Genomic DNA, 13,302 nt, shown 5'->3' on the forward strand with positions numbered 1-13,302 from the left:
CTAAGCTGGGAAAGGGAGTGCCTTTCCCTGTACTCTGTCCTCCACAATGGCATTGCCAGATATAATCACAGAGAGCATAATATCTACATCCCTCAACAATATAAGACTGGTCCTACAGCAGAGATGCAAAACCTAACAAAAGACTTGTCAAATTAAAAGTCTGGTTTTAATTTTAATTTTAATTTTTTCAAGTTGGATTTAGATTCAATTTACCTGGCAAGCCAGGATTAATAACTACTGCTTCACTGTGGTGGAGCAATTTAATCTACACTTATCAGAAGCTACCCCAAGGAAAAAAGTAATGACAGAAGGTTGGGGCCATCCAGCCTGATGAATTCAGTTTAAATCAGCTGTTTGGCTGGTCAGGCAGCACGTCCCCAGGCTGACTCCTGTCACTTATCATTCATCTTTCAACCTGCCGTCAAATGAATGATCGTTTGGGAGCTGCTCCTGTTACATACACACTGTTCTGTTACTGTAGATCTAATTTTATAGTTATTGTATGATAAAAATATCATTTTTCTACTTATCTTCCTCTTTGCCCTGAGGAGACTCAGAAAAAAACGAGCTGATGGTAACCTGTAGTGGATGAGACAGTAGAGAGTGTCATGAGCACCTGACATTATGAGAGGTGGCTGTAGCTGGAGATAAGGAGAGATAAATTTCACACATAGCTTCACATGCTGCTTCTGCATTCTACTTACTGCTCAGAGAAAACATGGAATCATAGAATAATAGAATGGTTAAGGTTGGAAGGATCTCAAGGATCATCTGGTTCCAACCCCCCTGCCATGGGCAGGAACACCTTCCACTAAACCAGGTTGTTCAGAATCCCATCCAACCTGGCCTCGAACACTGCCAGGAACGGGGCATCTGCAACCTCTATGGGCAACTTGTTACAGTGCTTTACCACCCTCTGACAAAGAATTTTTTCCTAACATCTAATCTAAACCTACCCTCTTTCAAACCATTTTAAAACCATTTCGTCTTGTCCTATCACTATCTCCAAGTAAAAAGTCCCTCTCCTTCCTTTTTATAAATCCCCTTAAGGTACTGGAAGGCTGCTATAAGGTCTCCCTGGAGACTTCTTTTCTTCAGGCTGAACAACCCCACCTTTCCCAGCCTGTCTGCATAGGAGAGGTGCTCCAGCCCTCAGATCATCTTCATGGCCTCCTCTGGGCCTCTCCAACTGGTCCACATCTTTCTTGTGCTGAGGACCCCAGATCTGCAGACATGACTCCAGGTGGGGTCTCATGAGGGCAGAATAGAGGTAGAGAATCACCTCAGCCTGCTGGCCACGCTGCTCCTGACACGGACCAGGATACAATTGGCTTTCTGGATTGCAAGCCCACACTGTTGGCTTTTGTCCAGCTTTTCATTCCCAAGAACCCCCAAGTCCTCCTCAGTAGGGCAGCTCTCAATGAGTTCATCTCCCAGTACTCATGTCTGAGATTGTCCTGACCCAGGTGCAGCACTTTGTACTTAGATTTGCTGAACTTCATGAGATTTTCATCGGCCCATTTCTCAAGTTTCTTCATGTCAGGAAAAGAGTCAGGCGTGATCAGCAAAACCAGTTCAATACTGCAAGCAGGTAGCAGGTTTAACCACACAGGAAGAGTATTCCATCACTTTGCTTCCAACTTGATTTTTCTAGTTATGAGTAACATTTAATAATAAGTTTTCATTAATGCTATGAATCTTTCCAATTAATTTTCTTTCCATTATCACTTAAATGTTAAATAAAGAGAGGAATATTTGTATGAAGTGCTATTTTAACTTTTGTTTCTACTTTGTGTAATTGCAGGACATGTTCATATCACTGACTTTAACATAGCAACCATAGTGAAAGGCTCAGAAAAAGCTTCTTCTATGGCTGGCACAAAACCCTATATGGGTAAGTTTTCAAAACCATTAAAAAAATGTAAGAAAAGTCACACATTAAGGTTGACTAATAGCATATTAAAAAGATTTTAAATTGTAAAAGCATGCAGTGGTTGTGATCAATTTCTTTTTTTTTTTTTAAAGTATATGTGTTTTAGCAGTGGAAAACACAGGAGAGGGAGGATGCTGTTCGGATGCTGTTTTAAGCAGGAGTCTGATCTCTACACTGCTTCTGGTCAGGTTCTGTTTGGGTTTGTGAAGCAAATTAATGAAAATTTCAGCTGCATTACTTCCTGTAAATCCTCATAGCTTGAGAAAAGAATATATGATTGATTTGCACCATTGTGGCTATGACCTACTAGGGAACACATAATGTCAGTTTAAAAGTATTTAGGCACATACTTAATTGCTTTGCTATTCTGAGTTCCTCAAAAATGTGTCTGTTTAAAATTAGAGTTCTCTGTAAGTTCTTGCCTTCTGGCTTTTAGACCATTTGATACTTTTTAATTATATATTTAAAATGCATGATTGATTGAAAGCTAGGAGAGTAAAATTCAGTTCACCTCATGTGTCTAAAGGTTAAGCATCTTGGCTAAATTAATAATTCAAACTTCCCCTGAGCTGAAGGATAGAAGGCGCCTCCTGAAGGTCATTTGTCCAACCAAAGTTAGGCTAGCTTCCTTGACTAAGTCTATGTGTGTTTTGTCCTATTTATGGCTTCCTACACATCTGATGTTTTAATTCTTTCTGTATATGGAATTGTCATTGCCTGAGCAGATGACTAGCCTAAGACTAAATATATTGGGATTCAGAAAATGATATATTAAGACAGAGGTGTTGCCTCCAAGAGCCTTTTTCTAGCAGACATCCTCAGAGAACACCTAACACTCATGCAGTGGTGAAATACTGGTAAATTATCAAGTTATGAAAATGTAATTTGGGGGAACCGAAGGCCAGTGCATTACCACAGTTCTGATTATTAGCACAGGAGTAAAAGCATGTGCCCAAGAAATAGGAATTGACACTGATGTTTTTCCCAGCAAAAGGAGCACTCCACCATCCTGCACATGAAGCAGGCAGGCATCTGCAGGGTGCCTCCACACCAGCTGTGAGACTGTGACAGAGCAGTCCCAGGCACTGGATCAGAGCTGTTTTTTCAGATACGATTTGTTTTTTGTTACAAATCAACAGCCAGCAGGAGCTAAGTCTATTGCCCTGAGCAGCTTGTGCACAGCAGTCCTGTCTAGGCAGTAAACAGGACACAATAACCTGTGTGTGGCCACACTGGGCTCAGGACCAGTGCACCAATCTCTGTGTTTGTAGTTGATAAATGTATAAGCTTAGAAATCTCTCAAAACCGACCAGAAAACATTTCATGTAGTCCTGATTCAAGTATTTAAATTATGCAGAGGGATGAGGATTTAGATTAAACTTTTCTCAGCAATTTGTACAGGTTAGCTTTAGCTGAGTGTCTAGTTGAGTGACTCTGCTTAGATGAGATGAGCAGCACTGCACAGTTATGTGATACAGAGCATAAAGAGGTCAAGGGAAAGATGGGAGATGGGGAAAAGATTTCACTTTTGCACACTAATGAATCTGGTCTTGGTTCACCTTAGCTCATGTGGCTGTTCTGCCTCTGAACCCTCCTCCCCACACATCAGGTCTCCTCACAAGAAGAAACAGTACAAGAAAAATGCTCTCCTTCCCTTTATGAAGAGGCTATGGCACCATCCACCAGCTTACTTTTTCTCCAGTGTGCCTTCCTCACCTCTTGGAAATGCAAAGATACTGCAAAAGCCATAAGTACAGTCTTCACCACTCAGAAAGAGTCAGAAGAGTCATCCTTGCATTTATCTGGAGCTGTAAGAAGGCAGAAAAGCTTTTAGAGCTGCAAAAATCCTCTGTTTTGATGAAAAGTGATAGGTGAGGATACTCTGTGGCACAGTCTGGATATCAAAGCTTCAACAAACTAAATATTAAGAGTTTGACAGATATGGCCAGACATTCATTGGTGCTACTTTCCTCTTTTAGTTTCCAGCTTTTTTTTTTGTGTAGAATTATAACTTCAGTGAAGTACTACAAAGACTTTTCAGTTGCACTGATTTCTGGTTTTAAGACTGTATCAAAGGCTTTCCATGTGGCTTTTCCTTAGCCATTTAGACTGTGAGAGAAATGGAAAAAACCAGAATTTTGGTTGGTGGTAAGCTTTCATTACCAGGTTCATTACTAGGAATTCAAACCACACTTTAACCTTAGTGTAAAAAGATGAAGTCACCTTCAAGCAAGGTACTTGCTGAGTACCAGAACCAAGGAAATTTAGTGTTTTCTGTAAGACATGTCTTATGCTATGCTGGTTTTTACAATGATGACAGTATGAGATGTGATGAAAGCTTTTTCCCCCTCTTGAAAGTTTATAAAGGCTTACTCCCATGCGGATCCTGTTATATTTAGTCAGATATGAGGGCACTCACCAGCTTTTGCCTTAGCAGAGGCACTTATAGGATTTCTCACTTGTTCCTATGGCCAATTTAAGGAAATAAACAGAAAATTGTTATCTCTAAAGCCTCCATTCTTCTTTGAAATCTGATTGAAATAGGCTGAGAAATTGCTAGGGAGCGATTTGCTCACATGCAGCATGACTGCATAAAACTGGTATTCAAGAAAAAAACGCAGCAAATTGATATTGTGTTGTAAAAATGCCCTGGCTGTTCTGATTAAGATGCCTATCTTGTAATGCTAAGCATGGTGTGAGTCATCTCCTGAAGCCTTTTGTTAATCCCACTTCACATTAGCCTTTTTGCCCCTAAGTCTTTCTCAGCCTGAAATATTCCCTGCCTATTTCCCTACTTATTAAATGGTTATGCAGAATGCAATGTACCTGAACCTGAATGTTTCTCCAGAAACGCTGGCAATTTCTCTGTATTTCCCCTTCCCAGCCAATTCATTCAGACAAGTGAAATACCTGCCACAGATAGGCAACAAAGACATGGACAGCAGTGTATGTAAAAGGAACAAGACCAACAGCCTGGTGAGGAAAGATACTTCCTGCTGCTTCTGCAGATTTTCTTTTCAAAGCCATTGACCTGAAATGCTGAAGTGAAATCAACTTCTTAGAGTTTGGGAGTCCTTGTACTGTTTAGGTGCCTGTGGCTGTGGAAGACAATGTGTGCCTTCAGCTGTTTTGGGAAAACTGTGTGTCACCCACGCCTGATTTTACCATTACAAATCCACTGCTCAAACCCTCTGTAACACCTGTGATTAAGGTTTTATTGGAGGAATAGCTCTTTGAAAACTCCTAAGGTTTCAGGCTGTCATCCTACACTGGCAAGCAATGCCAAATGTCCTTTGAGACCAGGCTGGCTTTTATCAGGCACAGCTGCTGCCAACAAGTGAGCACAAGCACCTGTGGAGGACCCCCTCCACTCTCCATGAGGTTTGGACCAGGAAAGCCAGTGCAGGGCAAGACGTGGTCCTTGGCTGCAGCCTGTGCCTGGGGTGTTCAGCTGTGGCTCTTTCTTCCTGCAAAAGGCTATTGCTTAGGCCTCCCGTGTGTAAGGGAAGGGTGCATTTGCCTGAGCAGAAGCACCTATGTAAGTCTTTGCCACTTTCAGCATGGTTCCATCTTTATGAGGGGGAAAAAAAGAAAAAGAGACATTTCTTAAATTGCTCCCTTATAAAAAAGGCTGCAAGAAATACATTTGTGTCTCAAAGAACATGCTCTGTGCTGGACACTCATCTGCAGTGATGGCCCTCTATCCTGCATCAGGGTGCTCAGTTACAAAACCAAAAGTTAAATATTAAAACAGATCTAGAAAACATGACAGGTATCACTTTTGGTTTATTCCTCACTTCAGCATAATTTGTGTGTATTTGAGTTCTGTAGCACGTGCTTTATCCTTACTGAAATGTTTTGCCATGATCAGTTTCCATACATCTGTGTAGTATTTGTGAGCATTGCTAAAAACTTTCCATTCAGAGGTTTAGGGTTTGTTTGGGTTTTGGGGGGGGGGGGGGGGGGTTTGTTTGTTTGCTTGCTTGTTGGTTTGGGGTTTTTTTTCTGTTTCTAGTGGTAGGAGGGCTTGGGGGGCTAGGTAGAGGTTTTGATGTTTTCCTTAGCAGAGACTGAAGTTACCCAAATAATGCACTGTGACTTGACTCTACTTCAAATCAAACCAATAAAATACATTTTATGATACAAACACACCTGACAAAAATCCAAAGCCAATAAAATCAGCCATAAATTATGCGAAAAGTTGCACCTACCCCTTTCCTATCCTACAGGCTTGTTATCTCAGCTTTTCACAGCTACTTTCATAGGTTGCTGTCATGATGAAGAATGACTGTGTGCCTGAGATTACCAGAGGATTGTGGATTTACAGTGGTCCACTGAACTTCCAAAATGTATGAGTCATCCATATTTATTAATTAATACTGTGTAGGAGTACTATTGGACTCAGAAGAAAGCTAGTGGATGTCCTGATATCAACCTTGCAGGTAAAAAAAAACATCCTGTAGGGCTACATTTGTTCCTAAGATAGTTAAAATATATCATGAATAACTTTCAAGTTGGGTCTTTTTTGCAGTCACACTAAACAGTGCTCTGAAATGAAATAGCGTTTTGTAGCTCATTTGACTGAAGTTAAGGCAGTGTTTAGGTTTTTAAAAATCCCACCCTTTTCCTATGGAGGATTTGACTGTCTGGCTGCAGGCTTTCTCTGGTGATTTTGCTACCTGCCCTTTTGATCCTGGGGAAATATCACAATGCCAGCATGAGTCAGGAGGCTTTTGTTCTGGTAAGTAGGAACCAAGGGTGGCAGTGTGAGACTCCGAGGCGCTGAAACAAATACCATACTGATGGGGTTTTCAGCTTATGCTAGGAGCAATGTAGCTGAGGGCATTAAGGACTGCAAGCAGGCATTCAGATTTTTGTTCCACTCTGACATTAATGAGTAGAACCATAAGCAGCTGAGAAACCTCAGGAGACGAGGAAAAAAGTTATTACCTCCAGCTGCTCTTCACCTCTTTGTGCCCTCTGACCTGCTACCATGCTTTCAGATCTTCCAGCAAAACTACTAATATAATAATTTCTTTGACTATTTCAGTCAACAAAAACTCCACTCTGAGTTCAAGTAATAGTTTTGGTTTGGGCTTCTTATAAATTAATTTTTTGTTTATGAGTTTTTATTTATTATTTTTATTTGTTTATTTATTTTATTTATTATCTACCTGAAAGAGACTGATCTGTTGTGGAGCTCTGCAGGCAGATCTGAAGGGGAGCAGATGTCCAGAGGAGATGACAAACGGGTCAACAAGTGGGAATTTCTGGCAGCCCAGCAGGGCCCTTCTACCCCCTGGATAACTCCTACTCTTTGGCCATGCCACACAACTGCCACAGGTTTTTGCTGGTATAAACTCGTGCAAAGATATTTGCTAACCTCGTAGGAGTATGTGAGGCAGGAGTATGTAATGGTTACAGAGTCACAGAATATTCTGCATTGGAAGGGACCCACAAGGATCAGTGAATCCAGCTCCTCAGTGAATGGCCTGTACAGGGATTGAACCTGTGACCTTGGCATTATGAGCACCATGTTCTAATCCCAGGGCCCTTCTACTGTGTCAGGTACACAGTCTGTCCTATGAATTCCCAATTATCCAGACATTTAATTTCAGTACTGGGGCAGAACAGCTGCTGTCCATACAGCAGGCCAATCTTCTAAACAGCACATGAATATTTTTGGACAAAATCCCTTCTACAAATTTCTAGAAAAACTTACCCTGCAGCCACTGTGAGCTTTTGGATGGAGTAAGGAAAGTACTTCTTTATAATTTCATATTCAATAGTAGGAGACCATGGCACCCTCATTGCTGCTGGGCTTTCTTTCAATGGGGTTAGAAACCTGAGGTTGTTTCTCTGAGGCTGATCCAGATGTTCAGCCACTAAGGGCTTCTCTGTGCAAGGGCAGTAAGTGAGTTCTGTTCAGTGGTTGAGTAATGCAGAGGGTTGTATGAGGACAGCAATCTGAGTCAGGGCAGGAGAGGTTATATGGCCATATGGCAAACTAATAAGGCATTCTAAATGCCACGTCTGTTTTCAGGTAATGGTATCTAAATTATTTACTTTGATTGAATAATTGCATTAAATACGAGTATTAAAACTATTGAGGTGTATTATGCGAATAATGGTCCAAAATCAGTTATGCACCTATAACAAACCTAGACCTCAGACTAGAAAATCATCCCAGCATGGCCAGGCTTTAAGTAGCACTTTGCCTTATACAATAGAAGTTAGCAGCTGGCTAACCTAAACCTCTGAGTCAGAAAGCTCACCATTATAATTTAGACCCTTTTAGCACATGAGAAAGTAAACACTAGGAGGTAAATTGATAGTTTACGAAATCCATGTTTATATTCAGGGAGAAGGAAGTTGTTTTCTTCCATTTAGCTCTTAAAACAGCTTCTACTCTGGATAGAAGATCACTTGTCACTACTGCAGCTTGATTTCTGTTTTCTATTTAAACCATGACCTAGAAAAGTTACTGACCCCTGAATTTACTTCTCAGAGGAAAGTGAAAATTAATATTTTCTCATCACGGTGCTAAGAAAGCAATTAATATTTCACTGAACCATCTCATTTCAAGGTTCTTGGAATATTATTCCAAAAATCAAGTTCATTTTTTATTCAGCTCAATCTGTCATCCCTTAAACCTGATTCAGCAAGGTGAAATTATGAATGTGTTATATACATCAAGTCATTCACACATTTAAAATTTGGAAAGGTCTTAGCTTTCAACAACTTATCCTGTGCTAGTCAATCAAAATATTGCTTATATTGTGTGCATTGTATGTGTATATATCAATTTATACATATATATATATATATAATTTTTTCCCACGATCAGGGACTAATATGTGGAAGGAAAATGATACCTGGCAGCATGGTATTATGCTGAATCTCAGTTAATGTCACATTGGAATCTATTTTCTAATCTATAAAATCTCAGGCATTACAATAAAACCCATGTCACTGAAATATATTTTGCTACAATGACTGCAGCAATGTGTTGCTTTGCAACCCTTGCTGTAAACCACAAACTTCTGATTCCCCTTACTGACATGAAGGGTCTCTGCAAACAGACTTCAGAAATCTGTAGGTAGACAATTGAGTGAACAATGTCAGGGGTTTCATTCTTAAGAAATGTTTTGGGCATATCCACCTGTACTGGATCATCTAAAAAAACCTGAGGCCAAACCACTGTAGTTTTATTTTTTTGTTTTATTTACAGTTTCTCATATTGATAACGTTGGCACAGGACATTTTGTAGGAACTGATGACCAGCTCTTATTTGGAACATTTAGCTCTGCATGGACAGTCAACTCCTTACAACTGATCCATCTTGCAAGATTCACTTGCAAGTTATTGCTTAAATATACTGATTTGTTAGTATGTAGTAAAAGCCACTCAAAGAAAGGTCTAATGTGTTCATCTCACTTTTCTTTCCCTCTCACCAATTTTGCAGAGTTTCAAAGCAGCCTATGTAAGTCAGCAATTCCCCAAAGTAAACAATAGCTCTGTAAGCTTCTTAATCAACACTTGGCAGACTCCAGGCAGTGGCTGGCAGGTACACTGGGCACTCTTTGATTATCTTCTTGCTAAGGAAGTGAAACTTCAATCAGTTCATCAGAAAAGAAATGCCACCTCATGCTATTTGGGATATCTATCAGAGGCACTCCAAGCTCCCCATTTTATGATTTATTCTGATGAATTATCTTTATGATTAAACAGCATGCTCCATCAGAAATAATAACAGCTATTCTTTGTGCCAACCACGCGAAGTGATGGATCTCAAATTGACCATTTTAACATGAACAGCATTTTCAAACTCACCTTTGGGCAACAAATTAAAAATGGCCTGAATTTCAGAGACCCAGAGCACTTACAATTTATGAAGTTAAGTGACACTTATGAATACTCAGAAGATTTTCAGAAACCCTTGTTCAAAGCATTTTGTATGAAATACTCTTTTACAATAGGAAAAAATAGTGAAAATTTGGGTTTGTATTTATATTGATATTCCCTTTTATTTCAAGCTCATGAATTATATTTTTAGATATTGATAACTTTGCAAAAATAAAGCTAATAATTACTAATGAGTTACATAAAATTTCCATTTTTTTACTTTATTTTTATTACAGATCTTTAGGAAAATATGCATACAATATGAGATACATCATCTACATAATTCACACTGTAGATCATCTAACTGCTATGACAATTACGGGGGGTATTTATACATATGAATTGATTTGTCCATAATTTCTCTTGCACAAACCTACAGAACAGGAGTATGGATATCCCAGTAAGCCATTTCTTCTGAGGTGAATGCAGACCCACTAGATTTGCTTTCACATTCAGTGTTTTTATGAGCTGTTCTCCAGTATGGTTTTATTTTACATAGAAATAATCAGTTATTTACTTTCTACAGTCTGCAGTGATACAGTATTACTAGAAAGATCGAGTGCAAAAGAACCAAAAGACAAAATCCTCTGAAGGGTATTTATTTTAATTTATTAAGTTTGGAAAAAAATTAACTGGAAATATGTATTAGGGACTAGCAAGGAATGCACTGAAGCATGCAGTGCAGCAAAAGGGTGGGTTCATTTATGTGATTTTTCAAGAAAACAAAGCAGATAAACGATGAAATCATGAAAGTATATTATTAAGAGAAAAATATAGATGTAGAAAAGAAATGGAAGGACTTTATCTAGGCTAGTTGCTGAAGTTAAATTTGTTCATTTACCCATTATCATATAAGACAAAGACATTCCTGATTTTGTTGTTTGCTCTGTTAAAATTAGTACAGATGTTCTAGCTTGGAATGGCATTAATATTTAAAGGCTCTGTCTTTGTAGTTACCAAAATGTTGCATGAAAGGTGTCGGATCACGCTTCTGCCAAACATGAAAAGCAATACCCCAAACAAGATGACTGCATTGCTTCTGAGTTCTAATTCCCTGTACTTTGGCTGACAGGTTTTTCAGGTGTCTGAGCAGAGGTGAAGAGCCCATGTAGTTCATGGTGACTGCCAATGGGAAGAGGTTGTAAAGATCCCATTGAGGCTCCCGGCCTTAGATGCCTCTGTCATCCCACTCAGATGTGCTGTGAGGAGGTGGTTGCTTGAGCTTTCTTAGGATCACAGGATTGTAGGATGATTTGTGTTAGTTGGGTCCTCAGGAGCCTTTAGTCCAACTCTGCTCAAAGCAGGGTGAGCAGTGAGGCTGGACCAGGATCCTGCTGCTGGAGGCATTTTTGGCCAGTTCTAGGAAGGTAGTTCTTCATCATATCAAAGACGTTAGTCCATGGGGAGCTGTGAATACCCGTGGGATCTAACAATTGCAACACTTCTCCACTTGTCTTTGAACTCACTCTTGCTGTTGCTTTTTATTTACTTTTGATTTAATTTTGCTATTTAAAAGTTTTGTGTCTGCCATGCAAACATCTGCTGCCTTCCCTTTAACTGTATGTTATAGTAACTACAGCTCTTGGGCAAAAGAATCTGAAGGATCAAACCTGTTATTAAAACTAATTTATTTTCCTGAAAAGCCTTTGTTCTGTAGAAACTGCTTGAGGAAAAAATCTGAAACACTTTTTCTTGCAGGCACTCTCTCACTCTTGTTCACAAAAACTCTTGAAGGCAGAATACTTCCATCTAGGTAGATGAGTGGGGGTAAAAGATGAAGTATTCTTCTCATCCTGAATTTGTTATGGCAAGAGAATGTGTGCAGAAGGGGTTCATACAGCAGAGCTGTTGCCCTTGCTCCAAGCTGGCAAGCTCAAATCTGATCATGCTTTGGAAGAACCTACCCAGAGCAGGCTGCAGGATGGCTGTCCAAGCTGAGCCTGGGATCAAATTCAAATTTTAAAAGATTACAGATAGTCTATTTAAATAACAATGGTAAAGAAAATCAATGCAGAATTTCAACTTTCCTTTCAGATTTTTTATTTGCTTTTATCCTATCCAATTTGCACTCCAAATTGGTTCTCCTTACATACTTATTTTTTACAGCAAAATCTAGTGTTGTGCTGTGTATTTCAGAGCTCTAGTTCTTCAGAACTTGGCTGACCCCATGACTTGGAGGGCCTGCTGTCTTTCTGTAAAATCATGCTCTGTTTCTGAATGAGCAGGCAAACTCCAGAAGTCTGCCATACATCCTGGAGTCCTTCATTTACACCTAATGTTTCAGCTCAAAAAGACTTTTAGACACATTAAGCACAAGCTTAGTGTGAAATGGGTGTTTAACAGCCTTGTGAAACTGGGAAAAAGTCTTTTGGCTTCAGTATAGTTGAGGTTTCACCCTGAGAAAAAAACCTGTACATAGGATATTGTAAATCACATTGCACCTTCTGTCAGTCCCCCTCTCATCTTGTGAAACAAGTGTTTACAACTGCTTCATTGGAGCTGATGGAATGCAGAGAGGCATTCCAGCTGGACTGAAAATAATACTGCCAAAGTAGGGGGAAAAGGACTATCTGCTTTAAAAATCAGGACCCTAACTGCTCATATTCTGACCTAAGAATGCCATTGTTTTAAGGTGAGAAAACAGCTTCAAAACTCCAGGACAAAAGAGAACATCTTCTGCTGATCTGCTTAATGTAGGATGAGTTGACCTTGAAGCTTTTAGAACAAGAAAATAAAATATAAGTCAATAATTCAGTCACTAAATTAACAAAACAGCTGCACCATTCTGGCAATGTCATAGGTTACATCAATAAAGTACTTTCACCTTTATCTCCCAGAAATTAGATGGTGATCTGTCTCATTATTGCAATGTTAAAGCTATAAAAGAAAGAGTGAAACCAATATTATACCTTCATAGCTCAGTAAAAATGCCACAAAGGCTATTTTCTGTAATGAGTTATTATACATCATCTAGGCACAGTGGGCAAAACCCATAACTAATGAGGCTAAATCAAGCAAACTTTCACTACAAGGACCCTACAGTGATATTCAAAATATAACTTTGGTGCCTGATGTGCAATTGAGGTGCATTGATCCACTAAAGTAACAGAAAAAAATCCTGCTTACCCTCTTAGCACCCATCTATCCAATAGTCTGCACACCTGCAAGATGTGCCTACACACCAGCAGCATGCAAACAAGAGTGGAAGCACACATGAAGACATAACTCAGTGTAATGGCTCCTGTGGCATTGTTAGTTCATGTCAGACTGGATCATAGCACAAGTTTACCTCTGCCAGAGACCCACAAGTCATTTTTTCTCCAAACGCACATATTCCAGCAAAAATCTTTATTTAGGTCCCTGCAGATCTCATACCTAACATTTTAGAGATGGTCCTGTTGGTCAAAGAGTATAAGACCACTTTCATTCATTCACTGCTTTTTATTCTACAGATTAGAGCTTTG

General features: G+C 39.6%; 1 protein-coding gene across 1 annotated transcript in view; it reads left to right on the forward strand.

Moving 5' to 3' along the window:
• The window catches only part of STK32B (serine/threonine kinase 32B), a 176,507-nt gene that overhangs the window by 127,297 nt on the left and 35,908 nt on the right, over nt 1-13,302 (forward strand). The window contains exon 6 of the mRNA XM_051798294.1: nt 1,805-1,894. Coding sequence (XP_051654254.1) covers nt 1,805-1,894 — 90 coding nt within the window. The remainder of the gene's footprint in view (nt 1-1,804; nt 1,895-13,302) is intronic.

Source organism: Manacus candei, unplaced genomic scaffold (assembly GCF_025592945.1).
Source record: "Manacus candei isolate 608988 ecotype Guabito, Panama unplaced genomic scaffold, ASM2559294v1 h1tg000048l, whole genome shotgun sequence".
Lineage (NCBI taxonomy): Eukaryota > Metazoa > Chordata > Aves > Passeriformes > Pipridae > Manacus > Manacus candei.